Raw genomic sequence first — 16,752 nt, 5'->3', positions numbered from 1 at the left:
TCAAGTTCCACCAAGGTCAACTTTGCCTTTCATTCTTTTGGGGTCAATAAAATAAGTACAAGTTGAGCTCTGGGGGTCAATGAAATTGATTTCCCCCCTCCCATAAAATTGCTGACCTTGTGCCAAAATTTGACACTAATATCAGTAAACTATTATTTAATCTAGAATATTTCTAGGTCCGACACCAGAAAGGAAGGTTTGTAGACTTTGTTTAGTATTTCAGTGACTAGTTTTTTTTCTTTTTGTTTTAATTTTATTTTCAGCTTCAACTCCTAACAGATACAGACAAAAAGGCCCTTTACGATATGCTCCACCACCAGTTGAAACTTACTCTCCTGCACATCCAAAGAGTTATAGGGTACAGTCACAAGTAGGTCCTCCTCCCAAAGTCGGAGAAATGCCCATGTACACATCTACTTCCTCTGATCCCACTATGTTTCATCAGAGCCAACAAATGACATCTGTTAATTATCAGCCACCAGTGGATTGCAACAGTTCATTTTACCAGCCAGTTCAAGCCCATTGGTGTTATTGCAAAAGAATTGAAAACCGTGAAGTTTGGTTTCCATTTTCAATTGTCGATTCAATTAGGCTGGAGACTGTATTCCAGAATGGTAAATATATTAATGCTTCTTTGGAGGATTTTTATAATTTCTATTACTTTCAGATGTCTATTATCTAGCTACATGTTGTTTTAGAGTAGTGGTTCTCAACCATTTTTTTGCCTGTGGACCCTTTTAATTCCTATTTTACTCTTCTGGGCCTCCATAACCATTCAATGGACATGGAAAAATCCTACTGTATTTTTATAATTAAATATTATTAGGAATTATATAAAAAAAAATTTTTATGTTTTGTGTATTGTAGAAATAAAGGCAATTTTATTGCACATAGATTTTAACAACAAAATCTTATACAGACCCCAGTTTAGAACCACTGTTTTAGAGTTTTGATTTTAACATGTTCAGAAGTGTTCTCAGCTCAACCTGCATCTTTGTCTCCCAGTATATCCAACAAATGGTAATTATTATATTTATAATTTCTGAACCACAGGTTGTGCTGACGGTGAGGTGGTTGCCACTGATGGTGGCCGTTATGATATTCAAGTGAATCAGAGGATTCGTAAAGCTGTCTATTGGAACGAAGATCATACCCATGTCCGTCGAAGTACTTGGTTTTACAAGCGAGAAGGAGACAACAAATATGTGCCTTATACTGAAGCATTCGCTCAAAAACTTGAGGTGAATTTTTATTTTACAAATTGCGTTTCTGAATTTTATGTTGTTGTAAAAGAATCTTCAGCTATAGTCCCAAGTTGACCAAAACCTTTTGAGTGGGTTTTTGAAACAGAAACTAAAAAAAGCCCATTTGTGTGTGTATACACCCAGACCATGCTAATAACTTAGGATTTCTCGGTTTTCTGTGAATCATTTTTGATAAAACTTTTCCCAGCTGGTTTGTACACTATGGCAACACCATTGTTATGTTTTCATTATTCTGTGTAACGTCCTTTTTTATTTCTGATTCTTCAGTTTTTGGGTGAACCACGCTAATAGGGTTTCGCTTCTCTAAGAACAATGAGACGTGGAAAAGGCCTTAATGATGAAGAAAAGTCTGTCATCATCGAGGAAAGTGCTAAAAGCACCTCTCTTCATGTCATTGCAGAGAAGTTAGGTCGTTATGTGGATACGGTTAGATGATTCCTGAAGGACCCTTCGCTAAGGAAGAAACAATTCAATTTTGGGACTTCCAAGACTGTGACAGCTATGGATCTAAGGAATATTGACCACAAGTTATGTGGGAAATCTGAACAAACAAGCAAAGCCATTTTCGCTGCCTCCAGACTTCCTCATGTACCGAAAACCACCAGAAATTCCATCCTCAGGATCATGGCTTCTGTGTAAGAAACCCTGAAACTGCCTCCTTTAACGCCCCATCATTGGAGTTTAAGGCTTCAATGGGCCCAAAAGTACATGATGTTAGACATGAGGTGTGTTCTTTTCACTGATGAAACCAGGGTGACCCTTGACGGACCTGATGGTTGGGCAAATGGTTGGGTCTATTTTGGAGATGAGCATCACCAACGTTTACGTCAACAACAGGGTGGAGGAGTCATGTTGTAGGCTTATCATTGGGGACAAACTAGTTGGCCCAGTTAGGGTGCCTGGAGGGGTTAAAGTGACTGCAACCGCCTACCTCAATCTCCTGAAGGAGGTCTTGGCTAGATGACATACTGCTGTCACTTCTAAGGAACCTCATATTCATGCATGACAACACTTCCTTCCGCTCTGCTAGGACCACCCAAACATTACTAAGGTCTTATGGCATACAATGCAAAAGGTTGATGGTGTGGCTGCCAGCATCTCTGGATCTCAACCCTCTAAAAAATATTTATGGGCAACCATCAAAGCTGCAGCAGAGGCAGTCCATCCTGCTGTTATTAAGAAATTGACAGATTCCATGACTAAAAGGGTACACATGTAGAAAAGGTACACATGTGGCTAAATAATTCATTATGTCAATAAATGTTATGTTATTATGGTTTTCTGTTAAATATAAACTCAATGTATGCTTAATATGTATTATTACCCTTCAAAAAATGTCTGGATAGGTTATTTTCATTCAAAAGCTATTAGTGTGGATCACCCCAAAACTGAAGAATCTGAAATAAAAATGAAAGGATGTTACACAGAATAATGAAGGCATAACAATGGTGTTGCCATAGTGTTCAAATCAGCTGGGAAAAGTTTTATCAAAATTGATTCACAGAAAACCATGGTGTGTGTGTGTGTATATATATATATATATATATATATATATATATATATATACACACACACACACACATATCTATGTGTATGTTTTCATGTCTCCATGTCTTGACATTATCTGCTAGTTGCAACTTAATGTTATTGGTCATACAACCAGTATTGCTATCTTCTGTGAAAGCATGCCCAGCCATTGTGTTTGTATTCAAAGGACTAGGAAATATTGCCTTACTTGGAAAGAGATGAAGATTGCAACAGGAAGGACATCTGGCCACAAAATCTGCCTTGATGAATTTCATCTGAATCCTGCAAGCACAGGAAAGTGGACATAAAAACAATGATGATGGTTGTGATGACGGTGTTGTTCCCTTCCTTTGGGATATATACATTATCCCAACTCTTTTAAGATTCACTTATTTAATATTTTAAAATAACTTACAAAAGAATATAACAAACAAGAAATGGGAATGAACATTCAAAAATATGGAAATGTTTTGTTTGTTATCTAAATCTAATTCATTGTTTTTTTTTGTCTTTGGTGCAAAGATGGCTGAATGGATCAGAGACTTGAACAATGGAACAAGAATTTAAAGTATGAATCCTCCATTGCTAGATACACTTTTGGGCTCCAAATTTCTGTTGTGCACTGATACTTAGTGATATTGGGTGTTTCAATTAACAGATCAAGAAGATATTTTTTCTTTGTATTTTCAGGAAGAATATAAAAATGCTATTTTGAACAATTTATGGCATAAAAAACTTGAATTTCCTGGCGGAGAAACCATTGTCATGCACAATCCTAATGTGATAGTTCATTTCCAGACTTCCTCTCAACCAGATGAGTGGGGCACTATACATGTATGTATAATCTTACCTTCCTTTTTATCTTTCATTTCTATTTCAACTGCATCTTACTTTATATATTTCCTATAATGTAATATTGTTGTCTGTGTGTCTCATAGACATTTAGAAATCTGTAATTTTTGACACAGTTATCCAATTTAATTGTCACTATTCATATATTTTTGTTAATGTTTGAAAATCCATGACTGCCAAAAGAAGAGAGGAGAGTGTAGAATTTATTTGACTTTTTAGGTTATGTTTTATGCTTTAGTTTATTTCCACTTCCAGTTGTCCCCGTCTAATGAATCCCAATATGCCGGGCTACAGGTATGTTCGGCACTTGCAGCTTCTCTTGGCCTTGCTAGGTGTCATTTTTCTCCCACTTATATTCAACATATATATATATCAGTTCTGTGTGTTTGTGTGTATTCATGTGTGTACTTGTGATACCACAAGTATTTTTCCTTTAATTTGTGTCACTAACTTTTCTCTCTTAGATTACACTCTTTTTTAATTAATGGAGATATACACCCTTATTAGCTGTCAATTCTGTTTGATGTTGCTATTGCTTCTGTTAGATAGATTTATCACTTCAACTTAGTAGTACCAAAAATCAGGCATAACCACATGTAAACTTTTTAAAGTTTTCCTTAAATATTTATTAAATGGTAGCAATATTAGAAATAACTAGGTAAATTATTCTCAATCATATTACTTTCATTACCTGCTATTCATTTATAATTAGTTGTCTAATAGAATGAATTCAGAAATACAATTACTGTAGTGAAATAGCTAAATCTTTTTTATAAATGGTACTACTAAGGTATTTGCTTTAACTTGTATTTTTCTTATTCAGATCATGTTCATACTAGTTATATTCCTAATATAGTGTGTGAGTGTCAATAGATTTGATATTTCTCTAAATGAATTTTTGGTGACTATTATGTGAAAGAATCTTTTATAAGAACCATTTAACTTTGATATGTAATGAGATGAAATATTTAAAGATCTTTTACCAAAACATAGACAATGGTATAGTTGTAAGAGTATTGGACTAAATGTCTTCTAGTATTTGTTCTAGCTCTTTGTGTTCTGAGTGCAAATTCTACCAAAGTCAGCTTTGCCTGCCATCCTTTGGGTTACTGAAGTATATATGAAGAACTTGGATTGATTCAGTTCCTTCAAAATTAAGGTTTTGTGTTTAAATTAGAACTTATTATTCTCTTAGACAAGTAGCTAAATTAAAAGAAAATTAGACAATCAGGTGCAGAAGTGACTGTGTGGTAAGAAGCTTGCTTACCAACTACATGGCTCTGGGTTCAGTCCCACTGTGTGGCACCTTGGGTAAAATGTATTCTACTCTAGCCTCAGGCTGATCAAACCCTTGTGGGTGGATTTGGTAGATGGAAACTGAAAGAAGCCTGTTATATGTATGTGTGTGTGTCTGTGTTTGTCCCCCACCATCACCTGACAAACGATGTTGGTGTGTTTACATCCCTGTAACTTAGCAGTTCAGCAAAAGAGACCAATAGAATAAGTACTGGGCTTACAAAGAATAAGTGCTGAGGTCAATTTATTTGACTAAAAGGTGGTGCTTCAGCATGGCCACAGTCAAATGACTGAAACAAAAGAGTAATCAGAATTATTTCGTATAATTGTCACTGAAACTCTGTTTTTGAATTAGTTTCTAGTTGTAAGGTTTTATTCATCTCAACCTAACTTCAAGTATTTCCTGTATTGACTTATGAAAATGAAATTAGTAACCATACTGAATCCTCTCCAAATTGGATTGAATATACTTGTATTAAATGCAAATTGACACTTTTAATTCCTATAAAACTCTAATTGCGGCTTCACTGATATTGAAAATAATTATTTCATCATTTAAATCGTGCATTATTCTTTGTTGAGAGTTTCTTTTGAGTGGAGATTTTTTGTGCATTATTTCAATGATATGGTTCGTTTTCTTTTTGCCTAAATAAACAAATATGATTTAACACAACAAAGTTTATAAATTAGTAAATTCCACAAATGTAAGCATATTTAGCTTTTTAAATTTTTTTGGTGAAGGAATGCTTTACTAAAATTCCAAATCAAACTGAGAGCCTCTGACCAATTAAACTGAATATGACTTTCAGTTTCTTTAGAACTATTAGTTATCTAATATTAATGAGTCATCTATTTGATCACATGCATCACCTATATAGGACCAGAGGAAATTGCAACCTTAATTATAAAAGCAATGAACACATTAGATTAAGTACTTTCTTCTTTTAGTCATATATACACACATATATATTCTAATACTTCTTTGGTTGTTAAGATACTCCTACTTGCTACAGTCGTCATCATCATCATCATCATCATGAAAATGGCATAAGTTCAAAATAGTTTCATTTGACATTTTTACAAATGTTCAAATACTGATGAAAGATATTTCCAGTTCTATAACTAAAATAATATGTCCTGTATTTATTTATAGATGTCTTGATTTAGTACCAGTTGAATATTTACTAAATACTGTAAAATATTAGAGTGGCATTTTATTATAATTGGAAACATCTAGAGTATTGATTGGGGGTTGTTTAGAATCTTGAAGAAATAATCAGCCTAGAGAATACTGTTAATATGGAAAAAGTTAAGTAAAGTTTTACCATCATTTCATAAATTTACTTCAACGTATGATAGATTTGTAACTAATGAGATACAATTACACTTTGCAAATTGACCTTTGTTCAGATTTAGTCGCTGCCTGTTTTGTCATTCATCAAATATTGATAGTTGTATGTTTAAGGTAGTTTCTCTAGAAGTGATTCCAATCTTATATCTGCTGAGTCATACTAAAGTGTTTTACAGACATTGTGTTTCAAAAAGAGTTAAATATTTTCTTCTTGAATTATTATTTTATTAGTACTGAAATTTCAAACTTTTCTTTTACATTTGCTGCTGTTTTATACCCAAATTTCTTTCTTTTGCATGACTATGTATTAGAATGATTGTGTTTCTGTATCCTTTTCTTTCTTTGACCAGAGAGAATTCAGTTTCATTTCATTTCACTGTTAATATTCTTTGCATGGCATTTTATTTTGCTTATCCTATACATTCATAAGTAGAATTTTTCATAAACATCAGTGTTCATCAAATTTAAACATTTTATATAAATATATCCTTCATTATTCATGTCAATTTTGTAACATGTTCATGGTTAACATATTTCCCCTCCACTTTTAATTGTCTATACCATTTGAAACTTAAACCCTTTGCAGCTAGCTATGCTTTATACTCTGTTACTATCTTTTTAAGTTTTTTTTTTCTTGCAACTCCTAACGGGCTTTTGTTTTTTCACACATTATTTCTGTTAGGTTTAAATTATCATTTTCTAAAGTTGTTATTTAAAAGAGTATTAAGACATTTTCATATAAAACTGAAATGTTATTTAAAACTAACTTTTACTGCTGTTTAGTTACATTGCACCTTACTAAATGAACAATAACATAAAATCTATATTATTTACTTTTACCACATTCTATAAACTTTGCTTTTCAGTGATTATACTACTCATTATTATATTTCCTAAAAGTCTTTCTCTTTCTAATCTTATAGCTTCTACCTTCAAGGTCCTTTCAATCAAGTTGTAAATTTAGTTTTTATCCTTTACCTTTCAAACTCTATTGATATATCTAATAGAACTACAGATGAGATGGTAATCACTCTGAATATTTTACACAAGTTCTTATGTGTATTTCTATTTATACAGTCTGGAGTTTAATATTACTTAATTTTTCCCCTTTTTACCTCTTCACCTAAGATACATTCACACCTCCAGGCATGCTTAACTGGTTAAATATACAACTTTCATTAAAATAACATAATACTTTCCCCTAAACTTTACCTATTTATGTTGGCTACTATTACAGACTTTATTTTTGCTCCCATTTCATGTAAAAATCTTTTATATTCAATAAACATTGATTTCATAAATATCAGTATTTATTTAATAGTAAATACAAACCTAATTTATATATTATTTTCTTATTTTGGTTTTGTTATTGCCTTAAGAAAAATCTGTTTGTAAAGTTAAGCTATTTATATTAGACCAAAATTAATTTCTTTTTAACTATACAACATTTAACTCACTCTATTCACTTAAAATGATTTAGTGTGAAAAATAATTTGTAACATTTGGTAATTGCTGAATATTTCCTTAAGACATATTATTTCAGAAAAGATAGTTATTATTCTAGCCTGAAATTCCCATATATATATATATATATATATATATATATATATATATATATATATAATCCTTATCAAAAGTCTGAATGCAGTTTGGTATTTTTCTAAATATGTTTTTTGATATGAAGATAAAAACTAATTCTCTGTTCCATATTTGCAAGTAACTGAGTTTATATATTATATATACAAGTTCATAACTCACTGATGTTCAGTTATGTAAGTCATTATGCAATGAATGCTCCTCACCATAGCTAGTCTTCAGGCCAAGACACTTCAATGAAGTTTACATTGTCTTACTTCCTGCATCAGTGTAAACTTTATTGAGGTGACTCAGCCTCAAGACTAGCTATACTGAGGAGTGTTCGTTTTGTAACGACCTACATAATTAAATGTCAGTGGGTTATGAAAAATTGTAGCCAATATTTTCCCTCTACCACTCCTTATATTTTGGGGTTTTTATTCACATTGTTAGCAGCATTAGCTGCTAAACCATGAATTGTATAGAAACAATCAGCTAATCAATTTCTCTAAACTTTGATATGGGAAAGAGTGTGTAACCTACAATGCTAGTAAATGTTATCATATACTGTCCACTTTTTGTTATCTATACTAGCTGCCTATTACTTGAAGTTAACTAACTTGGATCCCTGGATCATACTTAACTACTGTTATGTGTGTATGTGTGTGTGTGTGTGTGTATGTATGTATATATATATATATATATATATATATATATATATATATCCAACCTTTCTGGCACTGCAATATATATCAATTTTTATGAATTTATGGAATTGTCATCTGAAAAAGAGTTGAAATTCTTGTTTTTTGTGGCAGTGGACTCATGTTCAGGAAGGTATCTACACAACTAGATGTACCTGTTGCTGCTGTCCAGATAGCCTTGTCTCAACTTCGTCAGACAACTGGATATAAATCACCTGGTAGATTATGCAAACCTTATGACATGAGTCATCATCTTTGTGTTGCATCCCTTTTTTCATCTGACAGTAACAGACAAACATGATTTTCAATAACAATAAACTACAGCACTGAAACAATAAGATGTCAATTTTAGAAAGACTTCAATCTTGTTGCAAGACTTCTCACAAAACAACATGCAGGGTTGCCTGCCATTTTGCAGGAATCATAAAAATTGGTTTAAAGAGGGTTAACTTAGTCATATTTAATGACAAAACACCCATTAAGCAATTTGCTTCTAGTGGTGTTTTTATTTGCTGTCTATCAAACTCAAGGTACATTCCCAAATATATAGTTGCAAGAGTCTAGCAGTGTTTTCCATTATGGTATTGGTAGGGGTGCTTTTTTTGCAAAAGAAAAATTTTGTATTTGGAAAAGTCTTGGGTACAATTACAAATTCTAAAATGTACTTGATATTTTGAAAAAGTTTCCTACTCATAGGATTATCCTTAATTGCACTATATTTCAGTGTGAGGGTACTCTATTATTCTGCAAAGTGTATGGGAGACTGGCTTAGAGCTAATAATATTAATCTATTTGGATCATTTGCTGATAGTAACCCCCATAGAAAATGCATGATATCATATAGAAAGAAAATTGTAGCTAAATAAATTTTGGATATAAAAGAAAAGCTACTGCAGGTTTGGACACAGAAGACAACACCAGTTTACTACAAAAATTTGGTGAAAGCATGCCTGATTGCATTGGTGCTTTATTAGCAGCAAAGCAGGTATCACACCATGTATAGAGCAGTATAACTTTGACATTTTCACTTTCACAATTCTTTGTCATCTTATCTGCTTATTAGAAAGTCCATTCTATCTGCATCATAAGTTATAATATAAACATTATTTGTATCATTGTATTCAGACTTTTGACCAGGAATATATACATATATATATATATATATATATATATATATATATATATATAACAACTGTGATTTTATTACTTTTATTTTATGAGAATATATAAGTCTAATATAATGTTAATTTTGTTTCTTTCAAGAGTGTCTACTCCCTTCCGGTGAGTGCATTTCATCTGTTTGTTCAATTGTGTGAATACTGTTTGGAACTTTATATGTTTTCCTTTTGAATTTTAATCACCCTTTAGTTTAGCATGGTATCAACCTTAAAAGAAAAAAACAATCCCTTCAGTTAGGTTTTTTTCATTTAATAGAATTAAAAATAAAATATGTTCTTGGAATTTTGAGTTGGTATGCATTTCTTCAACTGAAATAATGTGACTAACCTGACACATTATTCCTATCCTGTCAGTCTAGAGATGGTTTCAGTGGCTATAGGCCTTCTTGGGAATGATGAGTAAGAAAAAAAGATTACTGTAAAAATGTATATCACTTATATCTTTGTGTCTGTGTACAGTATGAAATTTAATTAGTGGTAAAAATTAAATGGCTTATACTGAGAGGAAGCTATCATTACACTCGCTGTAAGAGATAGTAATTATTAGTAAAATGAGAGTAACCAACACAAGACTTCTTTCTTGTAAACAATAAGAAACATAATGCAAATTCATAATTTCCTTTCCTAATCTATGACATATATGATTGTAAGGCAATTAGCTGTAATTGTCTTGACCAATATTTAAACATGAACTATTGATGCTTCACAAAGAATGATGCTACTCTTTCCAGCATCATAGTTTCTCACATCCTCATTCTTCATTTTACTGATGGCTTCTTATGATTATCTCCCTATTATTATGTTCATCTCCGTATAAGCTAGTCATTATCTCCATCTGAAACACATCAGTTCATTTTATGTTGATGTTTTCTCAAATATAAGAGTAATCTTTATTATATATTTACCTAAGAGCCTTTCTTATTACCTCTCTCTAACCTTTCTTACAAAGTCACTGTCTACAATTTAGCAAACAAAATTAACCCTATTAATTAAACTCATTTCATTATCGAACTATTGTACTCTAGGCTACATCACAGTTTATGCACAGAAATAGTGCATAAAACAATTAACTGTATTTAAAACCCCTAAAAAGCTTTCTCTGTTCATAGGTAATATGATGCAATTGATGTTGTTTGCATTATGTGAACTTAATCATAATTCTAATTGGTCACTCACAAACATCAATAACTGGGTAATTTAGCTTACATTAGCCAATGCAAATATCTTTAAAGCAAGAATTTTTTCCAAACCCCTCATATCTTGTGTATAAAGTTCAGCAAAAAATATAATTTAGCTTTAACCATGTGTTATTCTATTTCATTTTAAATGTTCCCTCATGCTTCATTTAGTATTTATTCTTTAATAGTCAAAATACTTCTAAATATTCCAAGAACATATGATTTTCCTTCAACATCAAAGCACCATTATAAGAGGGTATTTAGAAAGACTAGCATGTATAATTATTAATGTTAATTAATGCTTCAATTTTCCAAATAATTGATCAGAATATTTTGTAGTCACTCAAACATTTTAATTATGTTTTGGCCAAGAATATATTTTTTTCTTTTAATATTGTTTAATTTTGACAAAGATGAAATTTTAAAAGTAATATTTTCTAGAACCAGATATTTAACTCTCAAAATTTTGGTATTCATAGAAAAATTATCTTAATGTATTAAATGAAGCTCTCTAAATACTGTCTATTTTTTATCTGAATAACAGACATAGAAGCACATTTTTTTGTAACATTTGTCTCATATCAGTTATGCTTTCATCTCTATTCTGGTATCAATCATCATGTTTTGTGCAAGTGTTTGAGTGTCTCTATGTCTTTTGTAAATATCTACAGTTGCTAAACTAGAAGATTCACAATTGGCAATGTATGCCTCTAAATTGTTATGTCCTAACAAATGAATTATATTTTTTAACATTTTCAGTTGTCCTCTCTTTATTATTGGTTATGAATATTTTATTATACTAACAGCAAATTCTTAACTTGCCATTATTTCACTTCCACCTTCTACAACTATAGTCTACTTTTCAGCACTTACAATCATCTATTGGAATTTATAACGTATCTATTCATTCTTAGTGTGTTCTGGCAGATTTGATCATGACCATCTCACCACCTTTGTTTTTTGTTGATGAAGAACATCTTCTCCCTTTTAGATAATGTGTGTTTGTGACACATACAAGTCATCAGTGTGAAGGGATTTTGAGACTGTGGTGTTTCAACTCATTGTATGTCTCTATGATCAAAGCTTTCCTCTCAAACCAATGTATCTAACAACAGCATGGACTCTTGTTTACAGCAACCAGCAAACAAATTATTTGCTGATGCCAAAGAGATTATAATTTATGGGGTACACTCAGAACAGCAGTCTAACATTGACTTACTTTGTTTTTAATTATTCCATAATCATCCATTCATGTGTTTGTGTCATTGGACCTTATGGATTTATAAGAATAATCAAGTGGCTTTATTTTATTCATGTTTGCTTTTCTTTATTCAGTGGGGTCATAAATACTGCTCATGGAGCATTGTAGGAATTTTTAGTGAGGTCAATATCAGTTCAGTGGTAAAGGGCAGGCACTATTCAGAGCCTCTTCTTTGTCTTTTGCAAGGTTCACTTATTTCTGTGCTTTATTTTTGCTTTTGAAATAAAATCAAGCTAAATTCTTAAGTTTGTGTTCCTGGGTACTTTTGACACTGTTCATATATTGTTGTTTGGCCTTGAATTTTCACATGTCTGTTGCTGTGTTATCTAATGGGTCATGTTTATGTGTAGAAGGGCTTTCTCCCCCCCCCCTTTTTTTTTACCTTTAAATGTAGGCACATCATGCCTTTCATTTAATACAACCTCCTGGTCCATTAACATTTTTAGCAGATTATGTTGTTGAAAGCATTCAGACCTCAGCTCTCAGCAGGAGGTTATGATTTCATGACCCACCAATACCCTCTAGAACTCCTTTGATGGATAATAATAATTATAATAATAAATGCTCTGATGTAGTACCAAGCAGTGGCACTCATGGCTTTTGATCTTAACTGATTGGAAGTGTTATGTTCATTGTTTTGTCTTGGTATAAAAGATGGGCTACAGCAAATATTCTGCTCAATACCACAGATTTGCTTGTCAGTTGCTTGAACTTAACCAGTTGAGCATGTCCCTTGGTGGCTGATATGTGCATCTCTGATCACAAGCAGAAGTAGTGGGGGAGCATCATAGCCATGTGTTGAGAGGAGTTCTTTAGGGTTTGAATAATTCACCTTTGGAAACATGGATGTTTTGCTCAACATCCTTAAACAAACCTTATTCAGGGACATTTTGAGTGGAATAGGCTACTCAACCTGAAGAAAATTCTATCTGGGCCCCACCTGAAAAGTTATGCACTGTTTATTTCGATATGAAATTACCATGTCAGACACACATGGTTGTGATGCGTGTGCCTGGTGTACACCCTTATCAGACTGATAGTCATGATGGGTGTATTGGGCTTTGTATATTTGTACCCCAGTGTCACTTTAATGGCATGTGCTGCTCTCTCACTCAATAATAATAATAATAATAATTCTGTGTCGAGGAAATGATTGTTTAGTTGATTTCAACACGTCTTTAACAATTATCTTATGAACCCTCATCATTTGAAAGACAATCATGATATAAATTGGTGATGAACCAGCAAGATACCAGACTAGGTGGCACAGGCATTATATATAGAAAGAAATGGGCAATATTTTGGGGACTGTATCCACATCCATCTTCTTGATATTCATCTAAGCAAATTCATGACCCATCATTTCAATCCATCACACCACTGCATTGATCATCTCTCTGAGTCTGGAATTTCTGCATATCATGGATCCTCACCTTTCCATAAACATAAAAAGAAACAACTTACCTTTACACTTGGCATGGTTTCTTTTTTTATGTAACCCTTCCTCTTCTTCTCATCTTTTTACCTTCATGAGTATTCATATTGATCCCTGCATGTGCATATTGATGCATTTCTAATCCTTACATCTTACACATTACCCCACTTTCTTTCTCCTAAATTCAGAATATATCTTCCTTTACACTTTATTGATCTAGTAACACTTTTTTGCCCCATTATCCCTTTTTTTTACTCCCTAGATATGTTCTTCAAATGCAATTTTTTTTCAATGCCCCTGAAAAGCTTTAAAAAAAAATGTTTATCATTCACTTACTGTCACATATTCTCTCTCAACAATATATATGCATTTTAACTTCCTTTTCTATCAAAATAATAGTTTTTACTTTTCCATTTGTGTTAATTCCATTTGTGTTCTTGGTAGTATGTGTGTATATGTGCTTATACACCTACAAGGCTACTTCACACCATTCACCGTTTATCTCCCCTCTCTAGTCGGCGTTGAGATTTATTTTAATCCATCACTATCCTTCCTCAAACTCTTCACTTTGTCACTGTGGGAATGACCTCCTGACCTCCTTTCCTTAAATATTCTTAGTGCTAACCTAAGCTTTAAACAATTTCTTATTCTGACAAAGGGCTTTGCTTGAAATATCTGGATTTTTACCTTCCTGCCGCAAACAAATTTATCTAAATTTACAGATGTACAAATATTCTTCGCTTCTCTGCTACTGTCTGCAGTAAACCCACTGTCATACACGTAGCATTGGTGGGAGACCAAGATATTTAAACAAGAGAAAAATACACAAAATTGTGGTTTCTCTATATTTCGTAAAGCTATATTAGTGAAGAGATCTGTGACGAGCAGATTTTTATCTTAAATTGCTGAGAACTTACTGCTGTAATATATCATCTGTGTCTCTGATAACTGTAATAGAGATAATTCAGATAATGGTTGGTGAAAGTTATCTTTATTCCAACTTTCCAAGGCAGCCATTATTCCAACAATAAATAATTTAGATTACTATTCTTTTGATTTTCTCTGGGTTTTTTAAGTATATTTTCTTTAAACATCTAAGACTTTTAAAGTACACGGACACATTCACATAGAAACACATTCACACACATTCTTTTAACAGGGATGCTTAAAATACAACAATGACAACTTTGTAGAATTATAACGATCAGTTGTAATGCACCGAATAAATGAGAGAAGAATAATAGTAATTGTTAGTTGAGATGGTCCTTTATTTTGTGTCATCATTATTGCAAAGTAAGTTACAACTACTTTGAGTTGTTGCAGTGCACAAATTAGTGTTAATTATATAGCCCGTTCCATACGTAAGCTTCATCTGTGGAGGACTGCTAAAGAGAGTAAGAATAAGAGAGCCATATGTGAAGTGAGAAGCAGAGATGCTCTTTGACCTGAGGCTGAGTGACTAAAGAGATGAAACTGATTTGAGGTTGCTTATTTTTTTCCTTTCTAACCAAATTAGGACAAGCTAAATGAAAGATTTTTCCTCTGTATCAGCTTTGACCCATGTATGACATGTAAAGGTTATAGATCACAGTTAACTCTCATGAATTTCCTAGTGTAACTGGCGAGAATTTGTAGGCAATGTAGATTCAGTTTTGAATCCTGACTTAGAAATTTGGAAGCTATTTGTTACCAAGGTGATGTTGAAGATGTGACCCAAATTAATAATAGCAAATTAATATATTAACAAAGCATAAACACTGTACGCAATACAAAGGTAGACATAGTTAGGGAGGCTTTTATGTGAAGAGTATTAATAGGTTACAGCTGCCTCAATGCTAAAACAAATTAAGAGACTCCTGTGTAGGAGGGAAAAAATGTTCCCTGCAATGAAGTTTAGTTCTCTAGCTGATATAAACTAAATGACGTGGAGAATGTCTATGGACAAGCAATAAGTTGTCCAAGAGTTTGTATTTATATCAAGTTTTGACTTGCCATTTGTACTCGTGGCTACTGGGATCCTTGGCTAGAGACCAAAATACTTCAATGCTAGTCTAGAAATATAGGTATACCCAAAGTTACTGGCTGAATGTAATTGATCTGTAAACAACAGGCTTAATCCATCAGAATTCACCTTATTTACATAAACAGCTTAGTGTACTCTTGTGTCAAAGGAAAAGGAACAAAGCAAAGCAGTTATTTAAGAATACAGATGCACATATATGATTTACACACACACACATTTATGCATACATATATTTACATTCACATTTTTATATACATAAAACATTCACACACACAAACACACTTTCACAGAATTTAGGAAATTGTCTTGTATAACTTTATCAAAGCTGTCTTTTTTTTTTTCTCCCTTTAGGGTGAACAAATGAGACCACGTGTAGTTAAAAGAGGAATTGAAGACTTTGCTACAGTATATGATGGTGAACAATATTTTTCTTACTTTCTACCATTCCATATATATATGTATATATAAAGAGAGAGAGCTGGGCATAATTCTGTTAACCGTTAATTAACGAAGTTAACATTTTCATTAATGATTTAACTTTTAAGTTAACTTTGAAAATCATTATTGAACTAATTAACTTATGTTACATTTAGCTTCTGTTAACTCGAGTTCATTAGCCCAAAAATTTCATAAAAACTGGTAAACACTTAAAAGTTTTTTATTGTTTTCAGATTGTCTTAGCATATTTAATATTGTATGCGTCATTCTTTCAACCCCAAAATAACGCCACTTATTATAAGTAACTTGTAGGACCTCGTTTGGCCCTGCCTAGATTTGAAACCAAATTCACCTGCTTGTTGCTTGCAAAGACAGAGGGAAATTTCTTTGTCCTGTCAAAAGGGAACAATGATTGATATGTTTTCACTTAATCCATGACCTCGCTGAGGTGGATGTCAGCAGAGAAAATATTGACTTCCATACAGTGGAAAAAATGAATGGAAGGAAAAAGTTGGTAAATATTTTGGTATGAATGCAGATAGCTGTTGCATTGTAGTAGGGCATGCTAGAAATAGCAGGCAAACCTTTCCTTTTCTGGAAAAAGGAGCTGTTTACATGTGATTTCGATGTCACATTCGTTGAAAGCATGCAAAATAACCTGGAAAAGAA

At 32.6% G+C, this 16,752-nt stretch overlaps 1 protein-coding gene across 3 annotated transcripts in view; it reads left to right on the top strand.

Annotated features, from left to right (window-relative positions):
* LOC106876439 (triacylglycerol hydrolase DDHD2) overlaps positions 1-16,752 on the top strand; it is a 64,362-nt gene that overhangs the window by 23,446 nt on the left and 24,164 nt on the right. Inside the window, exons 3-8 of one of the 3 annotated variants that reach the window (XM_014924984.3) lie at positions 264-614; positions 1,054-1,241; positions 3,483-3,626; positions 3,900-3,938; positions 9,834-9,851; positions 15,997-16,060. In XM_014924984.3, coding sequence (XP_014780470.1) covers positions 264-614; positions 1,054-1,241; positions 3,483-3,626; positions 3,900-3,938; positions 9,834-9,851; positions 15,997-16,060 — 804 coding nt within the window. The remainder of the gene's footprint in view (positions 1-263; positions 615-1,053; positions 1,242-3,482; positions 3,627-3,899; positions 3,939-9,833; positions 9,852-15,996; positions 16,061-16,752) is intronic. The other 2 variants (XM_052974486.2, XM_052974487.2) reach the window with 2 other exon arrangements.

This window comes from Octopus bimaculoides, chromosome 18 (genome assembly GCF_046866305.1).
Source record: "Octopus bimaculoides isolate indiv1 chromosome 18, ASM4686630v1, whole genome shotgun sequence".
Taxonomy (NCBI): domain Eukaryota; kingdom Metazoa; phylum Mollusca; class Cephalopoda; order Octopoda; family Octopodidae; genus Octopus; species Octopus bimaculoides.
This window is presented reverse-complemented; position numbering and strand designations above follow the sequence as displayed.